General features: G+C 43.1%; 3 protein-coding genes and 2 non-coding genes across 8 annotated transcripts; all 5 read right to left on the minus strand.

Annotated features, from left to right (window-relative positions):
- Positions 1-2,094: 2,094 nt before the first annotated feature.
- On the minus strand, positions 2,095-7,621 carry LOC112430571 (uncharacterized). Of its 3 annotated transcripts, none has more exons than XM_076878193.1 (6): positions 7,317-7,621; positions 6,352-6,412; positions 6,196-6,240; positions 4,460-4,615; positions 4,164-4,256; positions 2,095-3,221 (listed from the first exon to the last, which is right to left on the minus strand). In XM_076878193.1, exons 4-6 carry the CDS (start codon positions 4,529-4,531, stop codon positions 2,907-2,909), a joined length of 480 nt encoding a protein of 159 aa, XP_076734308.1. In that variant the 5' UTR covers positions 4,532-4,615; positions 6,196-6,240; positions 6,352-6,412; positions 7,317-7,621; the 3' UTR covers positions 2,095-2,906. The 3 variants fall into 3 exon arrangements, with proteins under 3 accessions (XP_076734308.1, XP_076734307.1, XP_076734310.1); XM_076878192.1 differs by having other exon boundaries at positions 6,192-6,240; XM_076878195.1 differs by lacking the exons at positions 6,196-6,240; positions 6,352-6,412.
- A 968-nt stretch (positions 7,622-8,589) lies between these two features.
- Positions 8,590-13,791, minus strand: dnase1l1 (deoxyribonuclease I-like 1). 2 transcript variants are annotated; one of them, XM_004545948.5, is made up of 10 exons: positions 13,618-13,791; positions 11,501-11,659; positions 10,892-10,980; positions 10,530-10,619; positions 10,335-10,447; positions 10,135-10,247; positions 9,893-10,050; positions 9,597-9,693; positions 9,284-9,432; positions 8,590-8,824 (listed from the first exon to the last, which is right to left on the minus strand). In XM_004545948.5, the coding sequence occupies exons 2-10, from the start codon at positions 11,648-11,650 to the stop codon at positions 8,818-8,820; spliced, it is 966 nt and encodes a 321-aa protein (XP_004546005.3). In that variant the 5' UTR covers positions 11,651-11,659; positions 13,618-13,791; the 3' UTR covers positions 8,590-8,817. The 2 variants fall into 2 exon arrangements, with proteins under 2 accessions (XP_004546005.3, XP_024653991.2); XM_024798223.2 differs by lacking the exon at positions 13,618-13,791 and adding an exon at positions 13,440-13,609.
- Positions 13,792-16,026: 2,235 nt separating this feature from the next.
- Positions 16,027-19,795, minus strand: rpl10 (ribosomal protein L10). The gene is made up of 6 exons (XM_004545950.5): positions 19,650-19,795; positions 18,609-18,667; positions 17,768-17,875; positions 16,742-16,880; positions 16,496-16,658; positions 16,027-16,236 (listed from the first exon to the last, which is right to left on the minus strand). Exons 1-6 carry the CDS (start codon positions 19,670-19,672, stop codon positions 16,081-16,083), a joined length of 648 nt encoding a protein of 215 aa, XP_004546007.1. The 5' UTR covers positions 19,673-19,795; the 3' UTR covers positions 16,027-16,080.
- Positions 16,311-16,443, minus strand: LOC112431306 (small nucleolar RNA SNORA70). The gene has a single exon (XR_003022449.2). It is a non-coding gene; the product is annotated as a small nucleolar RNA SNORA70 (small nucleolar RNA).
- On the minus strand, positions 18,364-18,496 carry LOC112431305 (small nucleolar RNA SNORA70). The gene has a single exon (XR_003022448.1). It is a non-coding gene; the product is annotated as a small nucleolar RNA SNORA70 (small nucleolar RNA).
- Positions 19,796-21,984: the final 2,189 nt, after the last annotated feature.

Here is a 21,984-nt window from a genome sequence, read left to right on the forward strand (position 1 = left end):
TCAGTTTAAATGTTGTTTTCAATAAATTGCATGCTCAGCAAAATGTTTTGTCTCAGTAACATTTCTTCTTGTTGCATGTTGAAGCTCGACCTGGAACCTTGTTCAGATCCAACCATGCAAAACAGGATTTAGTCATTTTTCTTGTGGTAAATGGCCTGTATTTATATAGCGCTTTACTAGTCCCTAAGGACCCCTATGTGTTAGAGGGCCCAGGCCTGAAGGATAGACCGACAGGTCTGTGTAACAAAGACACTTGGCTCACTGTAACTTCAAAAAGTCATTTATTTCAGAACTGAAACTGTGTAATGAACTCACATGTTATCTTCTGATTTATTAACCTGACATCAGTCTGCTCACGATGCCCTAATTCCCTTTTTGCTGATGGGCTCCATAAAATACTGTTTCCACTGAAGAAGCTGTGTTTTTATTTCATGGCCAACAGCTAAACTACTCTTTATGCTGTTTGATTGTCTGCACAAAGTAGAGAAATTGATATCTACCTCAGTTTTATTCTGTTGTATTTATTTATGCTTTTTTTATTTGATCTGTTTGTACATATTAACCTGCATCTGTGTGTGGACAGCAGAGAAAGACTTTCATTGCACAGAGAAATGCTTTTCTTTGTACACGTGACAATAAACGCTTGAATCTTTGAATCTTGAATCTTTGAGGACACATGGTTTCAGTGAATCAGGAAATACTGAACTAGCTGACACACAATTTACAAAGTGAAAAAAGACAAACCTGCAGATTTTCCAAATGTAAGTGTGCAGGTTTGTTTCTGTTATCTGTGTGCTTCTGTTTCTGTCACAGATAACGCCGTTAGGATTGCATACCAGAATAAACAGAGCAGAAGAAGAGCAAACAGACAAGACAAATAGGACACAAATAGCAGATAACTCAGCACAAACACAGGCACGCTGCCACCACACGCAAGCATCACTGACAGTAAATCTGATCCTTGCAACACACAGTCTGCACTATGTGCTGAATAACATGGAATTGTAACCCTGATACTGTGCAATGCGTGCATGCCAGCACTGCTTCAGGGCAGTTTGATGTGCAGAAAAATAAATCAGATATTTTAAAAATAGAGGTCGTTTCCTTTGATCTGACTTGAGACATTCAGCTCCATGCAAAAGTCTGGACAAATCAAACTCATGCAGCAGACACACAAAATGTCTTCTTCTTCTTATCTTCTAATGTTTACGCCAACAGAAATACAAAAAGTATTTCTTATTTCCAAAGGTCAACACAGCTGTAATATCTATGTTACAGCTCCAGGCTTGGAGGGTATGACGATGATACTGTCACAGCTACAGCTGCAAGCGACATCCCACAGGTCAGCCGGGCACTCCCAGGCCTGACTCTGACGTAACACAGTTAATATAAGTGTGTAATGCAAAGTGACCACATCATAAGAGTTCTGCTCTGTGTCATAGTTTTTACAGCACACGTTGTTCTGATCAGGATTATTTTCAAATCTGTCCTTACATATTTTACACTACACTGATTAAAGTATACACCTATTCGGGAAAGCTGTGATGGCACAGATGCATGCTGGGAAATATAGTACTGGTACCTTCTAAACTTGCTGCCTGGTCCTCAAACAATTAGATCCTCAAAGAATTTTGCCTGAGAATTTGACTAAATCCCTGCAGACCTGCTGACGTCAACCATGCGACAGTTTTGTCTTATACACTCAAAAAAATCTGTTGTTGGATGAACACAATTTAATCATGGCACCCTTTTTGCACACAATTTAACCAAGTACAATAAACCCTTTTCGATCATGTCAAACCAACACATTTAGCATTTGGTGGTTTAATGTAATCAGATTACGTTGGATCAACATACTATACTTACATTGATTTGAAGTGATTTATTTAAGTATGTAGAGTGAAATTTGTTTTAATTCATTCTACACAATTTAAAAAGTTTAGGAAAACAGAATTAAATCTTGTTGTTTCAACAACTACTTTGTTAATCAAGGCAATGATTTCACTCATTTCAACCAAATTATTTCAATTAGATTTGTTTACATTTGTTACACATTTAGAAACCCACTACTTTACAAAAAAAGTCACAATCAGATTATGATAACATTATCTTTATTAACTGGATTTAGTGGACAATATAATTGTCCACTAAATTGCATTTTTGTACACCTGCAAGCATATACTTCAAAAGGTAAAATGTTAGAATACTTATTTACATAGGTAATATGTTGGAACCAAAGCTTCCACAACTAAAAACAGATGCAAAATTTGCTCAATATATCGACTGCATTTTAAAAAATTAAACTAAAAGATAAAAATACATCTCCCACTTGGCAAGTTAAAACATGTGACAAAATCGAATTGTGTGAATTTGGAAAAATAAAATAATTAGAAATATTTTGGGGGCAATACAACAACAACAAAAAATTCCATAGGTGATGAAAATCTATATTTGTTTGGTGTATCTCATTGAAATAATTATTAGTTTGACCAATTTTTATATTTCTGTATTTATTTTTTTAATTTTGGTTGCAGTCCTCCACAGCTAGCAATATAGTTTTGCTGTGTTTTAAAACATGCTAGCAAGCAAAATGGACACAATAATACAGTGAACTTAACAGGTGGCAGTGGTCTTAAACTTTACAGGACCTTGACACATAAACACAACATAGTACTTCTGTCAGTACTTCTGATCCATTTTGAGCCATCTATATAAGGACAAACAAAAATCATCTGCAGTGCTGTATAAAAGGTGAATTGCCCAACAGAGAGAATCCAAAAACTTAAAAAAAAATGTTTTAAATGAAAGAAAAAAAATATAAACAACTCAAATATTAACATTATATATTGGAAATCACCATTGCACCAATGAACCATTCAAGACCTATCAGTCATTTTCAAGTGCTCTCACCCCATAAGCTTGTTTTTCAGAAACTGTACCTTTGAAGACAGCTTTTGTCCATCAAGATTTAAAAGTATCTTCTGGAGGACTTCAAAGGTGCATTTAAGTTCTGGTGGGTAGCTCAGGTTCAAACAGTATACAAGTCCAAACAACAGAGCACATGCTTGTGCAATGTTACCCAAATCAGTGTTAGCCTCCACACCCTCAATCACGACACCAACGTCCTCTGGGTCATCTTCAGGTTCAGCACCCTCCTTCTGGATGACGTACACCCCCATCACAGTTTGCTCCATGCAGCTTTTTGCCTCGCTGTCCGTATCCTACATGAAAAAGTATAAGACAACAAAGTAAAATTTAAGAGATTGTTTAAACAACTGTTTCTATGCTGTTCATAAAATCCAAGTAGTCAAAGTAATAAACAGAAAATTACACCACTAAAGTAGTTGTTAGTAATTACTCCAATACATAAATTATAAAATACACCTCTCATGTCAAAAGAGGTGGCATAATTGACCTCTCACCGGCCCCTCCCCCGAAAGGGCCATTGTCCAATTACACATTATAGCAACCGTTACTGTGTCTGACAAACATTAACCTCAAGCAAGATGGAGAAGCGGTGTGCCCACCGATACGCCGAGAGATTGTGTCTGGAGGAGTTGTGTTCTTTCCATTCACAAAGTCAAAAACAACGTGAATGGATTAAACAGTGTGTATGGCCCCATTCCCAGGTAAATGTACCGAACATTATGAAGCATGTCTGCTCGCACATTCGGGTACCCATTGGTGCGCAGAGGAAACCATTTGTTTGTCGGACGTAGCAAGAGTAACTTAGGGGGACAGGACTCGAGAAAAGGCTAACTCAGCTGCTAAAATAAAACAGGTATAGAAGTGTTAGTACTAAACAGCTCAAAGTTCATAGACATTTCTATTTACAAATACTGATGACCATAACAATGAAAAAACAACAGGACTTGTTTTAATCCAAGTACAGATTCAAAAGCAATATAGTCTTGATGCATGTTAAATGCATTGTATGTTTGTGTATCAAGTTTAAGTAGGCATAAATTTCTTTCCTTCCAATACCAAATTCCAGAAATTCTTTATTGCAACGCTTAATACTGTTTGGTATTCAAGACATCCTTTCCCCAATACCAGGTGTCTTGTTGCTAATCTCAAAATTTTAATTTTAATGATTTGCATTTGAGGCAACGTCACAATTTGTATGAGAATGTTACAGACAACATGCTGTCACAATGGCTCACCAAGTACTCCTTTATTAACTTCTCATAGTCTTCGTTTAGGTGGATGCACAAAGACTTCAAGATGCATGCTCGTCTGGTATGGATGTTGTCATGCTGGAGAGGAGGAGGAGATAATATGAGCCAAAACCAGTCTGTTTTTCTTAAAGCTAGGGTAATCAGTTAACTTGCATAATTATTCTTTAGGTTAGAACCTGGCATGTACCACTTGTTAAGCCGAAACAAAATTGACAACTTCATCTCCAAATAAAAGTTATTTTTGCTGCCTATGACAAAGTCTACTCAATCCTAATACAAACCTTGGAGATGGCAAGCATGAGACCTCTTATTTTCTTTCCACGTGTCCCTCCTTTGGTCAGAAAGATTTCCATTAAGCGTGGCGTGTATTGGTCAAGCTCGGCAAAGAAAGTAGATAGCAGAGGCTTTGTGGTGATTCGCAGAAACTCCTTGTCAATCTGCAATAGAGAACAAATACATTGATTAAAAACGCAACTGTATATTTCACTCACTTCACATCTAAGCTGACTAAAGCTGCTTTTAGAAGACCATGCAGACATCAGTGCTGTCTGTGTAGGACATGAATCAGTCTGTGTCAGATACTGAATTTGAAATTTCCACTAAAGTCACAAGTAAGAGGCAAGTGGAACCAAGATCTAGGCCATTTGCTTTTTGAAGTTTGCAAAGACTGCTAAATTGCACCAGTGGTAGTTCACTCTTTGCAACACAGTATGCTGTTCTAAACAGATTTTTCAGGTTTATTTTTAGTATATTATTTGCAATTGGTGTTTGTTCTGGGAAAGATATTGCAGACTGAGCAATAATCCATTTCTAATGGGGGCCTTTCTTAAAATGACTGGTCCCAGTAACAAAGGCGCTTGTCGACTCAGAAATCGAGGGAAAACCAACAACACACCTGGCAGAACATTATGTTATTTACACGGGTGCACATAAGTGGTCCGCATGTGCGCATTCGCTGTCAAAATAAAAGACGCGCACCAGATAAGAAGTTGCAGCGCGCGTTTGCATCCATATAAAAGGCTGTTTTTGTCCTAGAGTGGGATTTTCACGGCACATTCTGCACCACATCTGTGCGTTCATCATTTGTTTGAAGCCAGCTCACCTCCTGCAATCACTTTTGCGAGAATACGCGCTTCTTTTGTGGTTCGGACTCCTTCTGACATTTCTTTGGAGGTGGAGGAAAACCAAAGTAATTGCTTAAAGGAGCTTCTTCGACATATTTAAGAGTTCTAAACAAATATGTCCTCCTCCAGAAAATCTTATGTATGCAAACACGCGTTGCAACTTCTTATCTTGTGCGCGTTTTTTATTTTGACAGCAAATACGCACTTGCGGACCACTTATGTGCAGCCCCGGTTATATAGCTCGTCATGTTGCAGCCACAGAAATTCTTTTGTCCATGAAACCATAAAGCTGCACTTTCTTTTTGCCTTATAGTCTGATTTGTCATAACTTTTCCGTTTTGTGGTAAGCTTTTCTTTGGCTGTCACTTCTTCACCCTGACCTGTCTTATTTGGCTCAGCAGAACTACAATTAATATCCTGCTGCTTTTACACACACGCACTCACATAACACTCAGCGATTGTCTGCGCGATCAACCTCTCACATGTTTAAGCTGCGGGAGATTTCACTTGTCATGTTTGCATAGTAAGCTAACGATTGATAAGACGATGTCAGAGGAATTGGTGCACAAATTATCATCACTCACAGATCAGTGCTGTCGCTCTCTATACACAGGTCGCGCGATTGCAAAGTGAAAGCAAAAAACAAGCGCAAATTCAAACGCGATTTCAATATGTCACATATTGACAGTGGCTCACCGATGCCAATGACATAATTACCCAGCTACATTTCCGAAAGAATGCAGAAGCATTGACATATATTTTTCCTTCTTATGACAGCCCGACGGGCAGGGCAGAGATAGATTTTGGTAGCCCGACTGGAAAAATCGCTAGCCCTGGGACGTCGGGCTAGCCATTTTGCGAGCCCTGTACAGTGTTTCAATAATTGTACCTACTACTCTCCCTGATGGAACAACGCTTGCACTGCCACATACAAGTCACTGAAAGAAAAAAAGAAAAGCAGTTTTAAGGATAGTTTTATTGGCACCTTTTTTTCACTTTGATTAAATCATAAAACTATCATAAAAAATATATGATGGTAAAAGGCTTACCATGTATTAAAGAGGAGGCACAAACAATCAGAAAAAGGGGTCAGCTTTCTTTGTGGTGTTACTATGGTAAAGAAAACAGAAAAAATTATTTTATAAAAATTCCACAGTGGATTTTTTTTTACTTTGTTGCAAATGTATAAAAAAAAATACAAATACATATAAATACCTCTTGCAATATAAAATTCACAGATAAATATCCAATCTGTTGCCAAATGTAATAGCAGTGTTTCACACTATGCAATAAAGATGCTGGTAGTTGCGGTAAAGGTCCGACAGGCAATTTTCATAACTATCCGCCATTGCCTTTTCCTCTGACCTCGTGTTTATGCTCTTTTTCCCATGTACTAGCATCAAGTCAATTCGAAGGATGCAGCCCCTGAATTTGGACACAGCTAATATTTAGCAAATCGCGCATGCTAGTTTAACTTGCATTACTGTGAGAGGCCGAATGCTTAAAATAAAAGGAGAGAGAAAGAAAGAAAGAAAGAAAAAATGCAAATGATAATAAAAAAAGTGAACAAAGACCATGTCTTGCAATAACCGTCATTTAAAACCAAAGTGAATGCTAACAGAGCTAGGTAGAAGTTCAATGAGACAACCATACTAGCTTTAGCTAACTTCATTTACTTTGAAAGTAAATTACAAACGTGTTAAATATTGAATTAAACATATCAATAACCGCTAAAAACACTATAAGACTAACTGCAAAAACGGGTAAAAAAAAAAAAAAAAGAAAAACAATGAAGTGGAAATGCTAATAATAGTATAAATATACCCAGAGCGGATTATAAATCAGGTATTAGACGGTACCGATTGGCACCGTCTAATACCAGATTTTCACTGTATTTGCTCCACTCCCGCTGTCTAATGACAACTTACACATTTGGAATTAAAAACATTGTTAAACAATTAATGGACAAAACAACTTCGTTTGACTAAGATATTTTGAGTTATTTATTACTTACCTGTATTGTGGAAGATTCCGCAGAGGGAAATGGCAGTCCACTGAACACATATAACTTCTCCGCGTTCCCGCCTCTTCACTTTTGGGAAGTTTGAGCATGCGCACTAGGCATCGGTTTTAGAGTTGTTGATTTAAAATAATTACATTTAATTGAACTGAAGAATGCAAATCTAGTTCATTAAACTTTTTGTTATTTTATGTTAAACCAACAACTGATAATGATTTAAAAACCTAAACTCAATATGTTCATGTTAAATAGACAAATGTCTATTGAATTAATCAAACAACTGCCTTAGTTGACTTTTTTGAGTGTAGAGTTAAACAGCACAGCAGCATTTTATTTCATGTTGAGCGAGCAAAGCGAAAAATGGTGCTCAAAAGAGGAGAGAGAGAAGAGAGCAGGATGAGTACAACGACCCGCAAGGCTCAAAAGATACAGTCTGAAACATTGTTACTACTGTTGTTATAATATGTGCTCTTACTGTAATATGAGTGTCTGTTCCACTGTAAAGTAACACAGACCGAGGATGAGGTGACGCACACAGTGGGTTTGTGGACACTTCTCCTTTGTTCCATGATTACAGACATCGTGGTGTGACCTTATATGACGTGTACGTGTCCCACAGCCTGGGATTGCTGTTGTCCTCCATGGTGCTGATTAATTTTATTTTGCATGTGTGATTTAGAGAGAGAGTGAGGTGCTGTGTGTGCTTCAGTACAACATGATGGTGAGGGTCTATCAGAGTTACGACTTCAGATTCATGTAGTGCCAACACTTTCATGTCAGAGTAACAAACGACAAGCTTTGTAGCTGCAATAAAACAAAGACTGGGAGGCTTTGTTTTGTATATTAAGCAAGAAAAATGAAGCATGTCTGTTTGGGTTGTGCTCGGCGTGTATGACACACTGTGTCTGTCTAATACTGATCGATTGGGAAAGGAGCGGAGTTCAGCAGGAAGTTCAGCTGTTACAGTTTTCAGGTTTTCACACTTTTTTCACTTTGTCTCTGTGGCTGACATGTGGACGATCAGAGCAGCAGCAGCACATACAGACGCTCTCTGTACGCAGACCAAAGCTGTGCACCTCTGTTGTAAACTTCTCACTCAGAATTCATCAAACAGTCTTCTGCTGCACAGCCGAGGATTCTGACACTAGGTAAGAACACAGGCAGGATCTAAGCCCACAGAGCAGTCGTCCACAGTGTCCAGTCTGACACATGATGATCTGCAAACTGTCCATGAAGACATCTCAAGAAGCTGGTCATGACACAATAATGGGAATCAATGATAGTTTAATAGTGTGTGCAGGAGCAGAAAAGTCCAATTTGGCTGTCCAATCAGAAACAAGAAAGGAAAGGAGGTTAGCGTGTCCTCGATCGTATTTAGAAACTCCCCCGCTCATCCTGGGAACACACTAAAGTTTACGGCCTTTAGGCCTGTGTTTGAATCGAGCCTGCAGCCGTGAGCAGCATGTCTTACTCCTCGTCTTTCTGTCCTGTCGCACTAAAGGCTGAAAAAAACAAACAGAAAAAAGCGAAACATGAAGTTTACACATACCTCTGCACTGAAAACAAACCTGGCCTCAGATGATTTTTACACCATAAACACACTCACAAATATTTACAGCAGGTGAGAAACTTTCATTGTCAGTTGTGTGCACAGTTTTGTGTGCTGTGGATGAAATCATGTGTATTTGATCTTTGAACACTTTGGGTCCAGCTGCCATAAACTGAGCGAATCTGCAGCCTAACAGTGAAGTCACGCATACACATCCACACACAGCTCGGCCATTGTACACTGCAGTCAAAGCCATATTGTTGAAGGTAAATAGTTGTGTAATTTTATCTTTTTTAACCTGCAGACCAACATCAGGGATGTTTGGAAAGTTCAGCTCCGCATGTCCTCATCAGTTCATGAACTTGGCTATAACACAGACCTATCTCATCCTCCAGGTTTATTATTTAACTACCTTGTCAATATTTGAAAGGCAACATGGCTTAGGACAAACAAAGTCATAAACTGGTTTCCACTGGTAATAGATGAGCCCCCAAGAAAGGCTCTGGAATCCTTGACCTTTAGCAGGACCTCTACCGGGTAATGGTCGCTGACATCCAGCGCCTGAATAAAAAACACAGGAAGAACAGCCAGTGTCAACAAATGAACAGAGTTTGATCTGTTTCAGTAACAAAATCACAGCACACCGTGTTTAACACACTCTGTAGGTGTGTGTTTCTGTACAGTCCACACACACTGGTACAGACATGCAGAGCGTGGACTGTTACCTGCTCCTCCGTCAGTCCGTATTCCTCTGGAAAGTTAAACGGTTTGGCTGAAGCAGGCACGATGGCTCTGTGAAAGGTTTCCCCATTCACAACAATCCTGTTGGCACAAGCAGAGAGCAGCACACATTTACTCATGTCTCTTATTTCATTCACACGGTCACATTTAAGTCTGCTATAGTCTGCTTACATTTACATATTGCATATCAGCTTTTATCAAAGGAAACTTTGTTTCTTGAAAAGTTCCAGGGATCCTAAAATCTTGGGAACTCTCCTGAATCAAAGCTTTGTGCGTTTACCTGTCGTAGGGGCAGGATGTGGTCGATCGCACGGTGGTGTCAGCGTCGTCTGGGATGAGCCAAATAAGATTCGTGTCTGTGATTAGGCGCACATTCTTCCTGTTCTTCTTAGCGAGGTAGCCACAGCCCGCATTAAAGTCTCCAAGAAGCATCACATTCTGCCCATTACAGCACAGCGGTCACCATGTACACCTGTGGTATTGACTTCTTGTCTGTTTGATGAATGCCAAAATAGTCTTTACCTCAGTTTTCCACATGTTTCTCACATGCTGTAGAACATCATAGAGGGCATCGAGCTCCTTGGTGGTGTTGGAGGGCGTGGTGTGCTGAGGTATGAGAACAAACTCCTTTATAGCTGAGGATGGAAATGAGGGTTAGAGGGAGAATCCATCCAACAACACCAATATTTCCATTCTGTCACAGGGAAGCATCGGGGACCGACCTGTGCGGTCCGCTCTGAAGCGGACAACAAATGGCTCTCTGGAGAAAGCGTCGACGTCTCCTGGTTTATTATCAGGGTACTGATACTGGTCCATGACCCTCACCGTCTCCTTCCTGAACACATTCAGGTTCAGTGAAGCCAGACTCCGTCACTATACCTGCACTTAGATGTCCTGTGCACAGAGGTGTAGCTCACCTGTACACAAACACGTACTGCTCCCGGTATGTCTCAGACCTGCCCAGTCTCTCGCTGGCCACAGTCTCATATTTATACTTGGTGTCAAACCTGAGGGTGAAACAGCACAGATGGGACGGGGATGCAGTCACTGCATGTGTCAGTCGCTAAGTTTGAGCATTTAGAGTCCAAACCACTCACCTCCAAACTTATGCAATAACATGTGTCTGTGGGTGTCTGTGGGTGTGTGTGGGTGACTGTGGGTCTGTGTGTGGGTGTCTGTGGGGGTGGGTCTGTGTGTGGGTGTCTGTGGGGGTATCTGTGGGTATCTGTGGGTGTGTGTGTGTGTTGGTGTGTGTGGGTGGAAGCGAATGAATAATCACCGTTTTAGGGAGTCGAGCAGCAGTGGTAAAGCTTTTCCTCTACTGTCTCTCACTTCCTGGAGCAAACACACATCACAGCGTGTGATGATCTGAAATGGAGACACAGCACAGCCATGAAAAGGTGAGTGGGAGTGGGACACACAGAGGAGCCACTCATTATTCGCCCCGCTGGTCACCTGCAATAAAATAAAAATGTCCTGCATCCCTAAAAATATTTGTTATATTTGTTCTTTTTGGTCCTTTTCCCAGACCACCGCGCAAATTAGAACGTGTTCATTCCGACTGATGTAGTAAGGAACGCGTTGGCATTGACTCTGCGCCACCTTGTGGTGCTAAATGATAATGCATGGAAGTGTCTTCATAGCCTTTGTTTGGTTGCTTTGGTTAATTTCACAATGTGGTGAACAAATTTTCAAACAGGAAACAAGTTTCTCTAAACAAATCATTTTTACTGATTCACTGAGTAATTCTGTCAGTTTGTTAGTGGCCCCACTAGCTACAGCCATGTAGTGACTATCGTCCACTAAAGAACCACGACACTGTCCCTCAGCTGCTTGAGACAAATACAAGAACACAAGCACTCTTACCCAGTCTTTCTTTTTACCTTACCCTGGCAAGAGTCACCATAACGTCACTCTTCTTCGACTTGGATTCACCAAAGTGTTGTGTGTTGAAGGCACAGATCCTAAAATCTGAACCAGCTTTAGTATCGGTCACATCCACGAGGACGGCAAGCAGCAGGAGGAGAGACAGACTCATGGCCAACAGCTGGAAGGAAGCACAGTCCCCATCGAGAAACATGATGAAACACATGAGCTGAGGGCTGCTACGGGACAAATTCAGCTTTGTTTGGTGTTTAAAAAAAACACTTTTGATGGAAGCTTTGATGTGAACATAACTGAGACGTGGACTAAAGAGGAGACAGACCACTGCATCTCTGATGGTGCAAAGAAGACGGGAGTTTGTTGCTGCCATCAAATCCAGAATATTTTCCTCTAATGGTGTTTCACCGTCTGTTTGATTTGGGAACAACATTTTTGGAGCTGGGGTTGTATAACTAAAAGGTTTTTAATTTGAATGATTTTAATTGATAAAAAGAAGTAAACAGCAAACCAGCACAAATCTAATGGCTGTTGTTGCTTGTGCATAAACATGAACTGTGATTATTCCTGTTTCTCGTGGTTTGACTCAGCAGTGAAACTTCCTGTTTCTTCCTGTTTCTTGTGAAATTAAAATTATTCACTTCTCCAATTCCTCCTGATGACCAACAATAGCTTTAGCATAAATCTTAGACATGAACCACATATTTGTTCTCCCCCTTATCTAAGGTCAGGTGACCTGGGAGGGGGGGTTCCACCCTGAACACGTCACCACCCTGTCACAGGGCCAATGCAGAGGCTCACATTTACCCGTTCTATGGGCAATTTACAGTCTCCAGTTAAGCTAAAGCCGCATGTCTTTGGACTGAGGGAGCCAGAGGGAACCCAGGAAGGCACAGCTAGAACACACAGCGACCTCGGTCAGATGATGGACTGCCACCCAGGGCCTTCTGCTGGTGAGGCAACAGTGCTAACCCTGGCACCACCGTGCTGCCCTGCATCATTATCTATTTAAAACCCACTAGCATAAAAAGGGTCAAACTGAGTTCAATCGTGTGTATGTATAAAACCGTCCACATGTAAACACTTGTTGCCCACAGAGATGATGTTTGCTCCGTGTCCTCTGTCTGTGTTTCTTAAATTTGTTACCATTTCAGTTCCTTAAAAATGTTCTCACATAAATAATTAATAGTGTGTTCATTAAAAAATGTCCACTCATATTTACTTTCAGACAAAATAACATAGCCAGTTAGCTTTCAGTCTGTTGGCCACGATGGTTTCACCCGAAACCCCTGCTGATGATGACCCACACATTCACACTTTGGCTCACGAGATGATGCACATGATCAGTAGTGGTTCCTCTTAAGGGACAAATCCACTCAGGTTCTTAGAGCTGAAGATAGAGCTGACACGTCTTCAGGAAACCAAACTAGTCCAGATCTGTCCAAGGTCCCCCCTCAGCCACAGATGTTTTGCATTAATGAGTGCAATCACATCTGTGGACTGATGAGTCCCTGACAGGAAGACCACGGTGTTCAGTTACTTCAGTCTGTCACTGCTCTTAGTGTCCTGCAGCGACTGTAACCACATCATTTCCTCAGGGCCTGGAGAACAATGTCCAGAAACCCAAACAGGAGAAATATGAAGGAAAACAAACAAACATAACAGTCCAGTCAGTATGAAACAGGACACACGGAAACAATCATGGAAAACCCACGGCACACATGTGAAACTAACGTGGAAAACAAGAAGCGAAACTCCAGAAAACAAGATGATAAAATCCTAAAATCAAACAGAAAACACGGAGCAGTGACCATCGCAGGAATGATCCTGACGTCATGGGAAACATGGAGAAATGACTCTAGTTCAGCTCTGTTAGCTCTAAAGCTGTTACACGTCTACTTTCAGCACAACACATGAAACTACAGCGTGTGTGTAGCAGGCTGTACCAGCTGCTGTAATGTGAGCTCCAGCTGTCAGGTCTTGAACCCAGACACACAGCTTAGTGTGTAGGAGAGTGCAGCTCTGTAGTCATAAACACACAGCAGCAGATTACAGGTCACACGCTCCACTGAGACGGCTTTTCCTTCGCTCGCTCCTTCTGTGGGTCGTCAAACTACAGCTTACCAGCTCTGGGACTTCTTGGAGTTGTAGGGTGTGTTCGCTTCTTACTCCTGTCTCTCGACTGAAACTCAAAGCTACCCCCGCCACTCTCTTTCCTGTAGGAGGGACTACAAGGAGGAAGCAGCAGGAGATCTGCTGCTGTGAAAAACTTTCTTCTGTTTGTCAGAGATCAAGTCTTTATCAGGAAAATCATTGCAGACATTAACATTTGAATACTTCAAAGTAAAAAACCACAAACCTGCCTGGTTACACATATATGACTTAAGTATTTACTGTGAGGAGGCAAACAGTCCACAGATGAACAGATCAGGTGTGGGAAGTTTAAGACAGCCTGCAGGTTAAAGACGTGTACACTGCTCCAAAACATTCAAAGAAGACTTGTTCATCAGAGCTTAGGACCGTGTCAGTTACACTTCAGAGATATTGATCTGGTCAGTTAGCAGAAAGGGCTGTTAAACTAACAGCAGGGGGCAACACTGAGGAACCTGAAACAGGAACAGCTTTACAGGTGGAGGCACCTGACGTGGTTCACTCCTCAGCGTTTCTAACTCGGATCAGTGTCCTGCTGGGAATCTGGGATGACACCTGGAGTCCAGCTGTGGAATAATCACACGGTGTCCTCCCACTCACAAGTCCGGATCTGTGAACTGTGTCTCACAGCCAGTGTCCAACACCTGGCACAAGCTACGCTGTGGCATACAAAGACACAGGTGAAACCAGCCATCACCTGAATGCAAGGAAGTGTCCACTCCCACCGCTGTCCAAACTTTCATACTAGATTTCATTTCTTTGTAATCTTCTTGCCAGTGATTCCAACAGGAAATCTAGAATCACCAGTTAGCCCCACCCACTAACAGATGTCTCTGGACCGTAGGAGGAAGCCAGCCAGGAAAACACGGGAGAACCTGCAGACTGTCCTCCTGTCTCCAGCGGACAGGTCGGCCTGGATGAAGCAGGGACACACCGGTGCCAAACAGATGGATGAAAACAAACGTTACGGACTCCAAACGTACTGCAAAAACTGTTTCTCACAGAAATGTCCCACGAGAAGCGCAACAGTGAGCACTGAACTACATACAGCAGTACAGCTGGTGCTATGGTGGGAGCTGCAGACGCTGAACCAGGACCTTCATTTGGTCTCCTTAAAAACAGAAACAGTAATAATAATAATAATAATGGATACTTTATTGATCCCCATGGGGAAATTACTTGTTTTTCTCTGCATTTGACCCATTCACTCAGTGAAGCAGTGGGCAGCCCACTAAGCAGGCGCCCGGGGAGCAGTGTGTAGGGACGGTACCTTGCTCAGGGGTACCTCAGGGTAGCCGTTAAGTGGATTCGAACCGCCGACCTTCCGATCATGGGGCGACCACTTTACCTACTGAGCTATCCCTGCCCCTAGTAGCTATATATATATATAGGATATAATGTCCAGTAGCTCCACCTACTGGACATTATATCCCTAAGTTAACCAAAAATAAATAAATGGTAAATTTCCTGTATTTATATAGTGCTTTACTAGTCCCTAAGGACCCCAAAGCGCTTTACATATCCAGTCATCCACCCATTCACACACACATTCACACACTGGTGATGGCAAGCTACATTGTAGCCACAGCCACCCTGGGGCGCACTGACAGAGGTGAGGCTGCCGGACACTGGCGCCACCGGGCCCTCTGACCACCACCAGTAGGGAACGGGTGAACAGCGATGGCAGCAATAATGTGTTTGATTATCTTCTAATCCTGATTTGCCAACACGTTTAGCTGTCAGCTGTTCCCGATGCTTCAGCAGCTCGTCAATAAGAACACAGACGCAAGTTCATTTAAAGCTCTTTACCTGAAACGCAGCAACAAGTCAAACTGAGCTGAGAGCATGGACACGTCACAGGTCTGATCACTGCAGAGCACTCATCCTACTGAGCCGCTGTTCTTTAATGTTACAACTTTGTTCTTATTTTGGTTAAACTGGTGTTTACAGTACAGCTGCAGCTCCACGTGACTGTTACCTGTCAGAAGGTAACATCCACCTGTGTTCAGTATCAATGAATGTGGATACCTGTTCACGTCATTTGTGGGACAGCAGAGAGAAGACAGACGAGGCTTTCAGCATGTTACCTTTACAGTCCAAAGCGTGTTCAGTGTTTCCTCAGCTGTAAATTAACAGAATTAAAGGCTGAATACTTTGAGCCCCATGAAGGAGACCATCAGCTGTTAGTGTGGGACTGTATGCAGTTATAGAGGTTAGGATCTGTAACGATCCTCACACACTGCTCACACTTCAGTATAACTCCTAACACCTGTGGTAAGATTAATGTGTCCAGTCTCAAGTGCAACTGGACACCACGTTAGAAAACCTCCCCCAGACTTGATGTGCGATTTCATGTTCAATGAAGACAAAGCCACGCTCTCATCACTTTTGTAATCAAAGCCATCTTTATTGATTATGTGGGCACAGAGAGCAGCCTCAGACTGCGTGCAGGGCCCTCCAGCGGGCCAGAGGGCCTCTGTTGGGGATGTATTTGACCCCACAGCCATCAGGAATCAGACGCTTCTCGGCCATCATGTCATCAAAGTCACAGGCGTTGAACTTGGTGAAGCCGTACTTCTTGGAAATGTGGATCTGAGGGCGAGAGCACAGACATGGGTTCAGCCTTTCAGTACACTTACTTACACTAAGTCCCTGATGAAGACACATTTTGTCTCAGTGGTCCCTTAAAGCACTCAGCACCTCCCAGCTGAGGACATACACAACCAAAGAGTCAGTGTCTGCAGCCTTTGCACACCAGAACCGCACCACAGCGAGACCGGTCGGCTTAATAAGCTGCAGAGGACTCACGTCACTTTACATTTATTACAGCAGAAGCTTTGGGAGCGTTTACCTTCTGACGACCAGGGAACTTGAACTTGGCTCTGCGCAGAGCCTCCACCACGTGCTCCTTGTTTTGGGCCTTGGTACGCACGGACATGATCACCTGACCGATGTGCACGCGGGCCACGGTGCCCTGGGGTTTACCAAAAGCACCACGCATTCCAGTCTGGAGCCTGCCCGACACAAAACAAGAGGATTACAGGATGAGCCAGACTGCGCTCAGTGCAGCAGGGCTACGGGTCAGTCAGCCTCTCACCTGTCAGCTCCAGCACAGGACAACATTTTGTTGATGCGGATGACGTGGAAGGGGTGCAGACGCATGCGGATGTGGAAACCGTCCTTACCGCAGGTCTTCACCATGTACTTGTTAGCACAGATACGGGCAGCTTCCAGAGCTACAGGGGTTGAAGCACAACATGCATGAAGTTATAGGCACCGCTGTTTGTGTTTGCCAACAACCCTGACTGACTGCAGCATTAACACGAGCCAGACAAACTGAGGAGGAGGGGCTTACTGAGGTCATCACACGAGTGAGAGCTGTGCTCTGACGTCTCTCTGAACCCAGGACTCGAACGCAGTCAAGACAAACTTTACTGTTCTAACCTGGAACCTTTACTTTCCCCTAAGACCCAACACTGCAGCTACCAGGCTCAGTGCATCCTCTAACAGTAACGTACTCATGCAGGAAGCAGTGCATGCTTCCTTACTGAGTAACGTGCTCAGGGTGTGGCTGAGCAGCCTTCCTCCTGTTACCCACTGTGATACAGCAGACCCTCCACAGACGAGTCACACATTAGCACCAAGTCTATCTGCCTGATGCACTGAACCTGTGACGAGCCCAGTTTAACGTTCCTGGTGCCAGTAAGCAGCTGTGGCCCAGTTTAACTGGCTCCTTCCTCATATACACGAGTCTTTATGGAGCAGCTTTAAAGCTCGCAGAGAGTGTGTGCTGTATACTAGGATAGTTTTTATATTTAATATACAAGCTGTTACATTAGGTTACAAACATCTCACAGCTATACAATAGTTTCCCACAGTAGTAATCAGTACCCCCCCGAACAAACACTGGGAACAGCCAGTGATCTAAACTGGAAAACGAGACTGGCTCATTCAGCTATAACACCTCTAACAAAACGTTTAAAGCAACCTGGTCTTTTAACCACAGAGGCCATCGTCTCACTGTCTTTATCAGTAAACTGCACTCACGGGCCAAAGTGTGCTCCTACAAAGAAGCACACACGTTACCAACAGGTGTGTTAGTCGTGGCTCCTGGTCTCCTCACCTTCTGATGACAGCTGCTCGTACTCATCAGAGACCATGTGGCCGCACAGGGGGAACTCATCCACCTTGGCCTTCTTCCTGCCCAGGTCAAAGATCCTGATCTTGGGGTCTGATGAGAACAGAAGAGGAAGGATAAGAACACTGAAACTCACGTCTGCATCAGCGAGACCAACTCATGGGCTTTTCCATCAGCGCCTACTCGGATCGACTGGAGTCACCTGACGCAGCTGTCGTCATAGCAACACGTCCCGAATAAACGTGTGACACGAACACTCCAACAAAGGTGGATGTGGAGAACATACCTGCTGCTCGGCCTGTGGCACGTCGTCAGACTCGGGGAACGAGACACTCTCGTGATGCTACTGCCCAGCCAATCGGCGGCCTGCAGTCTGATGACATCACATTTTACTGCCTGCTCGGATCGTTTGAAACCCGGGCCAAGCAGGTACGATAAAGGTACCTTTATAGTACCTGGTACTACTATGACCTAATGGAAAAACGCGCTGAGCCGATCTGAGTAGGTACCAATGGAAAAGCAGCTTTAAAAATGAAACAATGATGACCAACTAATTAATTGTGAGCCACACAGCAGCAGCATTTTGTCTCAGTGGTCCCTTAAAGCACTCAGCACCTCCCAGCTGAGGACATACACAACCAAAGAGTCAGTGTCTGCAGCCTTTGCACACCAGAACCGCACCACAGCGAGACCGGTCGGCTTAATAAGCTGCAGGAGTCACAGCAGCCCACTGTGACAGTTCGGTCCAGAGGGGTGACCGTGATGTCACCTGAACATGGTCCCACTGAAGTGTTACAGACTGAAACAGGAAACATGGAGAACGTACCAGGCACACCCCTGCAGAAGCGGGACTTGGGGTACGGCTTGTTCTTGCAGTACCTGTAGCTGTGAGAGGAAACACACGTCACCAACACTGAATCTTAGTGTAAGAGGTGGACAATCTAACAACCCTTCAGCCAGCACGCTGGACCACATCAATCACATGCTGGCTACGCAGCTGTAACACCATCTGACTGACTGTAATCAGAGTTTATGATGTCAGAGCAGGAAAGATGAGACAAAAACTAAAAAAAGCCAGAGTCTGTTCAGACACACATTTATCCTGTGATGTCTGACCTGTCAGGGACTGTGAGACCGCTGTAACCAAGTATTCTTCATAAAACGACAATTATCCCTTTTATCTGATTGTTCATCAGCGAAACCTGCTTGAAGCATAGCAACAACGTGTGTCTGACCCCAACCACGTCTATTTAAAACTAACAGCTAAATATAAAAGTGTCTTCTCCCAGCGGGTGTTTTAAAGCAGGACAAACAGGAGAACATACGGCAGCCTATCCTTGAGTCAGTAACACAAACTGATTCACACCGACGATCAGGACATTTCCTGTTTTACAGACGTTAAATCAAAACCAACAATTTATTTATAAAAGAAACCGCGCAGTGAGGACTCTCACAGTCAGGTGACCTTCGTGGGCTTATAACAGGGTCAGAATATTTGGTGACGGAATTATTTTATACCACAATAAACTGTGACTCGGAGCTTTTAAGTCTCTTCACGGCTTCAAACAGACTCTGGCTGGGGCTGAAAGTAGTAGCATTTAGCTTGTACTGTTATCGCACGGTGCTAGCGTGCCCCGTGAACGGACTGCTTTACGGCGCTCGTTGTGAACACAACATTTAAATGGACTTCACAGTGTAGGACGACAGAAACGCCGGGTTTTATAGCACATAATATTATTTTTATTCTTATTCCTCAGGCCTGGGGCAGGCCAGCACCGTGCACATGGCGCCGAGCAGGAGCCGCTGCCATTTTCCTCTGAAACACTCGCTCGGCCCTTCGCTCAAACGGGGTCAGAAAATGACTTACCAGCGGGCTGGTCGGCGGCCCATGGTTGCAATCTGGAAATTAACGAATAAAAACAAGTTACTAAACTTAATCTGGACAAAGATAAGTCAAAAAATAGCTTTAAATTAACCGGTATGATGGAGAGCCGAAGAAAACGCGACCTCACCACGCACTCACCTAATGGAGGAAAGGAAGAAGACGTCACTTCCGCTTTGTCATATGGACAGAATGGTTCACGAGGGAAATTTTTATATTCATGTACGCGTTATTTTTGCTTCAGCGTAGTTTTATTACAACAATAAATGATTACTATATGGATTTTATTTAAAAACACAGTTGTAAAAATTCATTTAAGGGCTCTTAACGAACACCAAGTGAATGCTGGGAAGTGTAGTTGTATGCAACGTCAATGAGGCGGGTTAGCTACATTTAATTCAAACATAATTTTATTTAGTAGAACATACTGTAAATCTTCTCTGAGCCCAGACTCATTTAAAATGGAATCAGAGAAGATTTACAGGCCAGGAATACATTACATTAGGATTAAACAAGAAATCTATCTGTGCTCAGAGAAAATATAATATTTGTAGAATCACAGCCTATTGTCTGACTTGGTATCAGTGTGGTCCTCTTCCAAAAGTCTAGCAGCTGATCTCAGTTCACAGACATTTGCTGACTTTTGTTAGAAGAAGAGGAGACGCTACACAGTAGCAAACTTTTTCTCAAATGTTGTTGCCATCAAATTCAAAATACAGGGCAAAAGTCTCAAGGAAGTCTGACAGTGTTACTCTGCTACTCTTAGTATTTAAACTGTCTTTGAATAAGCTGGCTGGGAAACACAAGGCCCGGCCCTGGAGAACTGGGAAGCACACAGATCAGGTTTCTGGAGACCTGGCAGAAACAGAATTCATACTGTCTGAGGCTGGCACAGAAACGAAATTAGCAAAGGCTCCGTGGCAACCTGGGGCAGCCTCCAGCTGGGGCGGCTGTTGGAGCAGCCTCTGGATCCGCCTCTGGATCCGTGACAGCCTGAGGTGGCCTCTGGGGCAGCCACTGCATCCAGGGCAGGCTGTGGCACCCTCCAGTGTGTCAACACAGACAACCACTGGCACTCACATTCACACGCATTCTTTCCAGTGTCAGTAACTACAGCTTACAACTTTTCACTTACTTTTCTGCCACTGAACAAATGTTTTCTTGCAATTCACAAGTTAAAAATTTTCAGTTAATATCTCAAACTTATTCAGAAGTAAATCTAAATGTAAACACAGCCAGTGAGTAGGTCACAGACTTACCTACAGAGTGGAATAACTGTTTTCATTTCCAGTGAAGCTGTGCAACATCACATCCGCCGCACTAACAAAACTAGACAGATTATCTATTTACATGTATCAGCAGTGAAAAGGCGTGCACATCCTTTACCTGCAACAATAATTCTGTTAGCTCAGTGTGTAGTGAAAATCAGCACGTTCCAAGGCCATTCCGCCGGTTGGCCAATAGGGGGCGCTATCATACCATATGTCTCGAGTCTCCTTCACTGTACCCTTCTTTGGCTAATTCCTAAAAGGAACAATGAGCTCATATCTGAAGTTTTGTTAATAGAGAACAAATGTTCTGTTGCTAAAGCATGTGAGGAATCCGAGCTTTCGTCTTACTCCAACATAACTCGACATAACAAGGAGTGTTCAGCAGTGCAGGACCAGCTGAAGGTTGGTCATGCTTGGGTCTGGCTCGTACAGGCTAGTACAGGCATTATCACATGCCTGTGAGATTCCTGACTCATCATGTGCACACGGCGTTTGTTAAAGTTTTATCCTTTTGCAAGTAGATGTATTTAGGAAGTGGCAAAACACTGCCACTCCCTTGTGACTCTTTCAAAAACGCCCATGAACTCTTTCTGACATCCCCCTATAGCCTCGTGTGAAGGTCAGCTATGAGTTCTCTATCTTGTATGTTGATTCTGTTTTGTCTGAATTTGCTCCTGACTCTGGCGGAGCTAAAGGCCAGTGATGACGGCGGGACGATGGAAAAGGAGCAAGGACCAAAAATGGTGCTACAGTATGTGCCCGTTCTGGTGACAAATGACACACACACACACACACACACACACACACACACACACACACACACACACACACACACACACACACTGTAACAGAAATAGACCAGTCGTTTTCAGGCTTTAAGGCATCCCAGGTTGCAAAATAAAAAAGGTGCTTCTGTTTTAGTACAAGTACTGATACAACTGATGGTCCTGTTCTAAGACGACTCTTTGTATTACCCACAGATGATGTTTGTGAGTTAAACAGGCTGTTCATATGCCAGCATCGGCCTTCGCTCCCATTAGTATCTGAAA

This window comes from Maylandia zebra, linkage group LG20 (genome assembly GCF_041146795.1).
Source record: "Maylandia zebra isolate NMK-2024a linkage group LG20, Mzebra_GT3a, whole genome shotgun sequence".
In the NCBI taxonomy this organism is placed as follows: domain Eukaryota; kingdom Metazoa; phylum Chordata; class Actinopteri; order Cichliformes; family Cichlidae; genus Maylandia; species Maylandia zebra.

What these genes read in the sequence shown, in the direction of transcription:
- dnase1l1 (XM_004545948.5), bottom strand. Translation starts at nt 11,650, where the DNA reads ATGAGTCTGTCTCTCCTCCTGCTGCTTGCCGTCCTCGTGGATGTGACC. An exon ending in TTATGGTGACTCTTGCCAGG is followed by an intron (nt 10,981 to 11,500) that starts GTAAGGTAAAAA and finishes TCTCCATTTCAG; the next exon opens with ATCATCACACGCTGTGATGT. An exon ending in CTTCAGAGCGGACCGCACAG is followed by an intron (nt 10,248 to 10,334) that starts GTCGGTCCCCGA and finishes TTCCATCCTCAG; the next exon opens with CTATAAAGGAGTTTGTTCTC.
- LOC112430571 (XM_076878195.1), bottom strand. Translation starts at nt 4,531, where the DNA reads ATGGAAATCTTTCTGACCAAAGGAGGGACACGTGGAAAGAAAATAAGA. An exon ending in TCATGCTTGCCATCTCCAAG is followed by an intron (nt 4,257 to 4,459) that starts GTTTGTATTAGG and finishes CCTCCTCTCCAG; the next exon opens with CATGACAACATCCATACCAG. An exon ending in AGTTAATAAAGGAGTACTTG is followed by an intron (nt 3,222 to 4,163) that starts GTGAGCCATTGT and finishes TTTTTCATGTAG; the next exon opens with GATACGGACAGCGAGGCAAA.
- rpl10 (XM_004545950.5), bottom strand. Translation starts at nt 19,672, where the DNA reads ATGGGCCGCCGACCAGCCCGCTG. An exon ending in CTTCTGCAGGGGTGTGCCTG is followed by an intron (nt 17,876 to 18,608) that starts GTACGTTCTCCA and finishes TGTTCTCATCAG; the next exon opens with ACCCCAAGATCAGGATCTTT. An exon ending in TCCTGTGCTGGAGCTGACAG is followed by an intron (nt 16,659 to 16,741) that starts GTGAGAGGCTGA and finishes TGTGTCGGGCAG; the next exon opens with GCTCCAGACTGGAATGCGTG.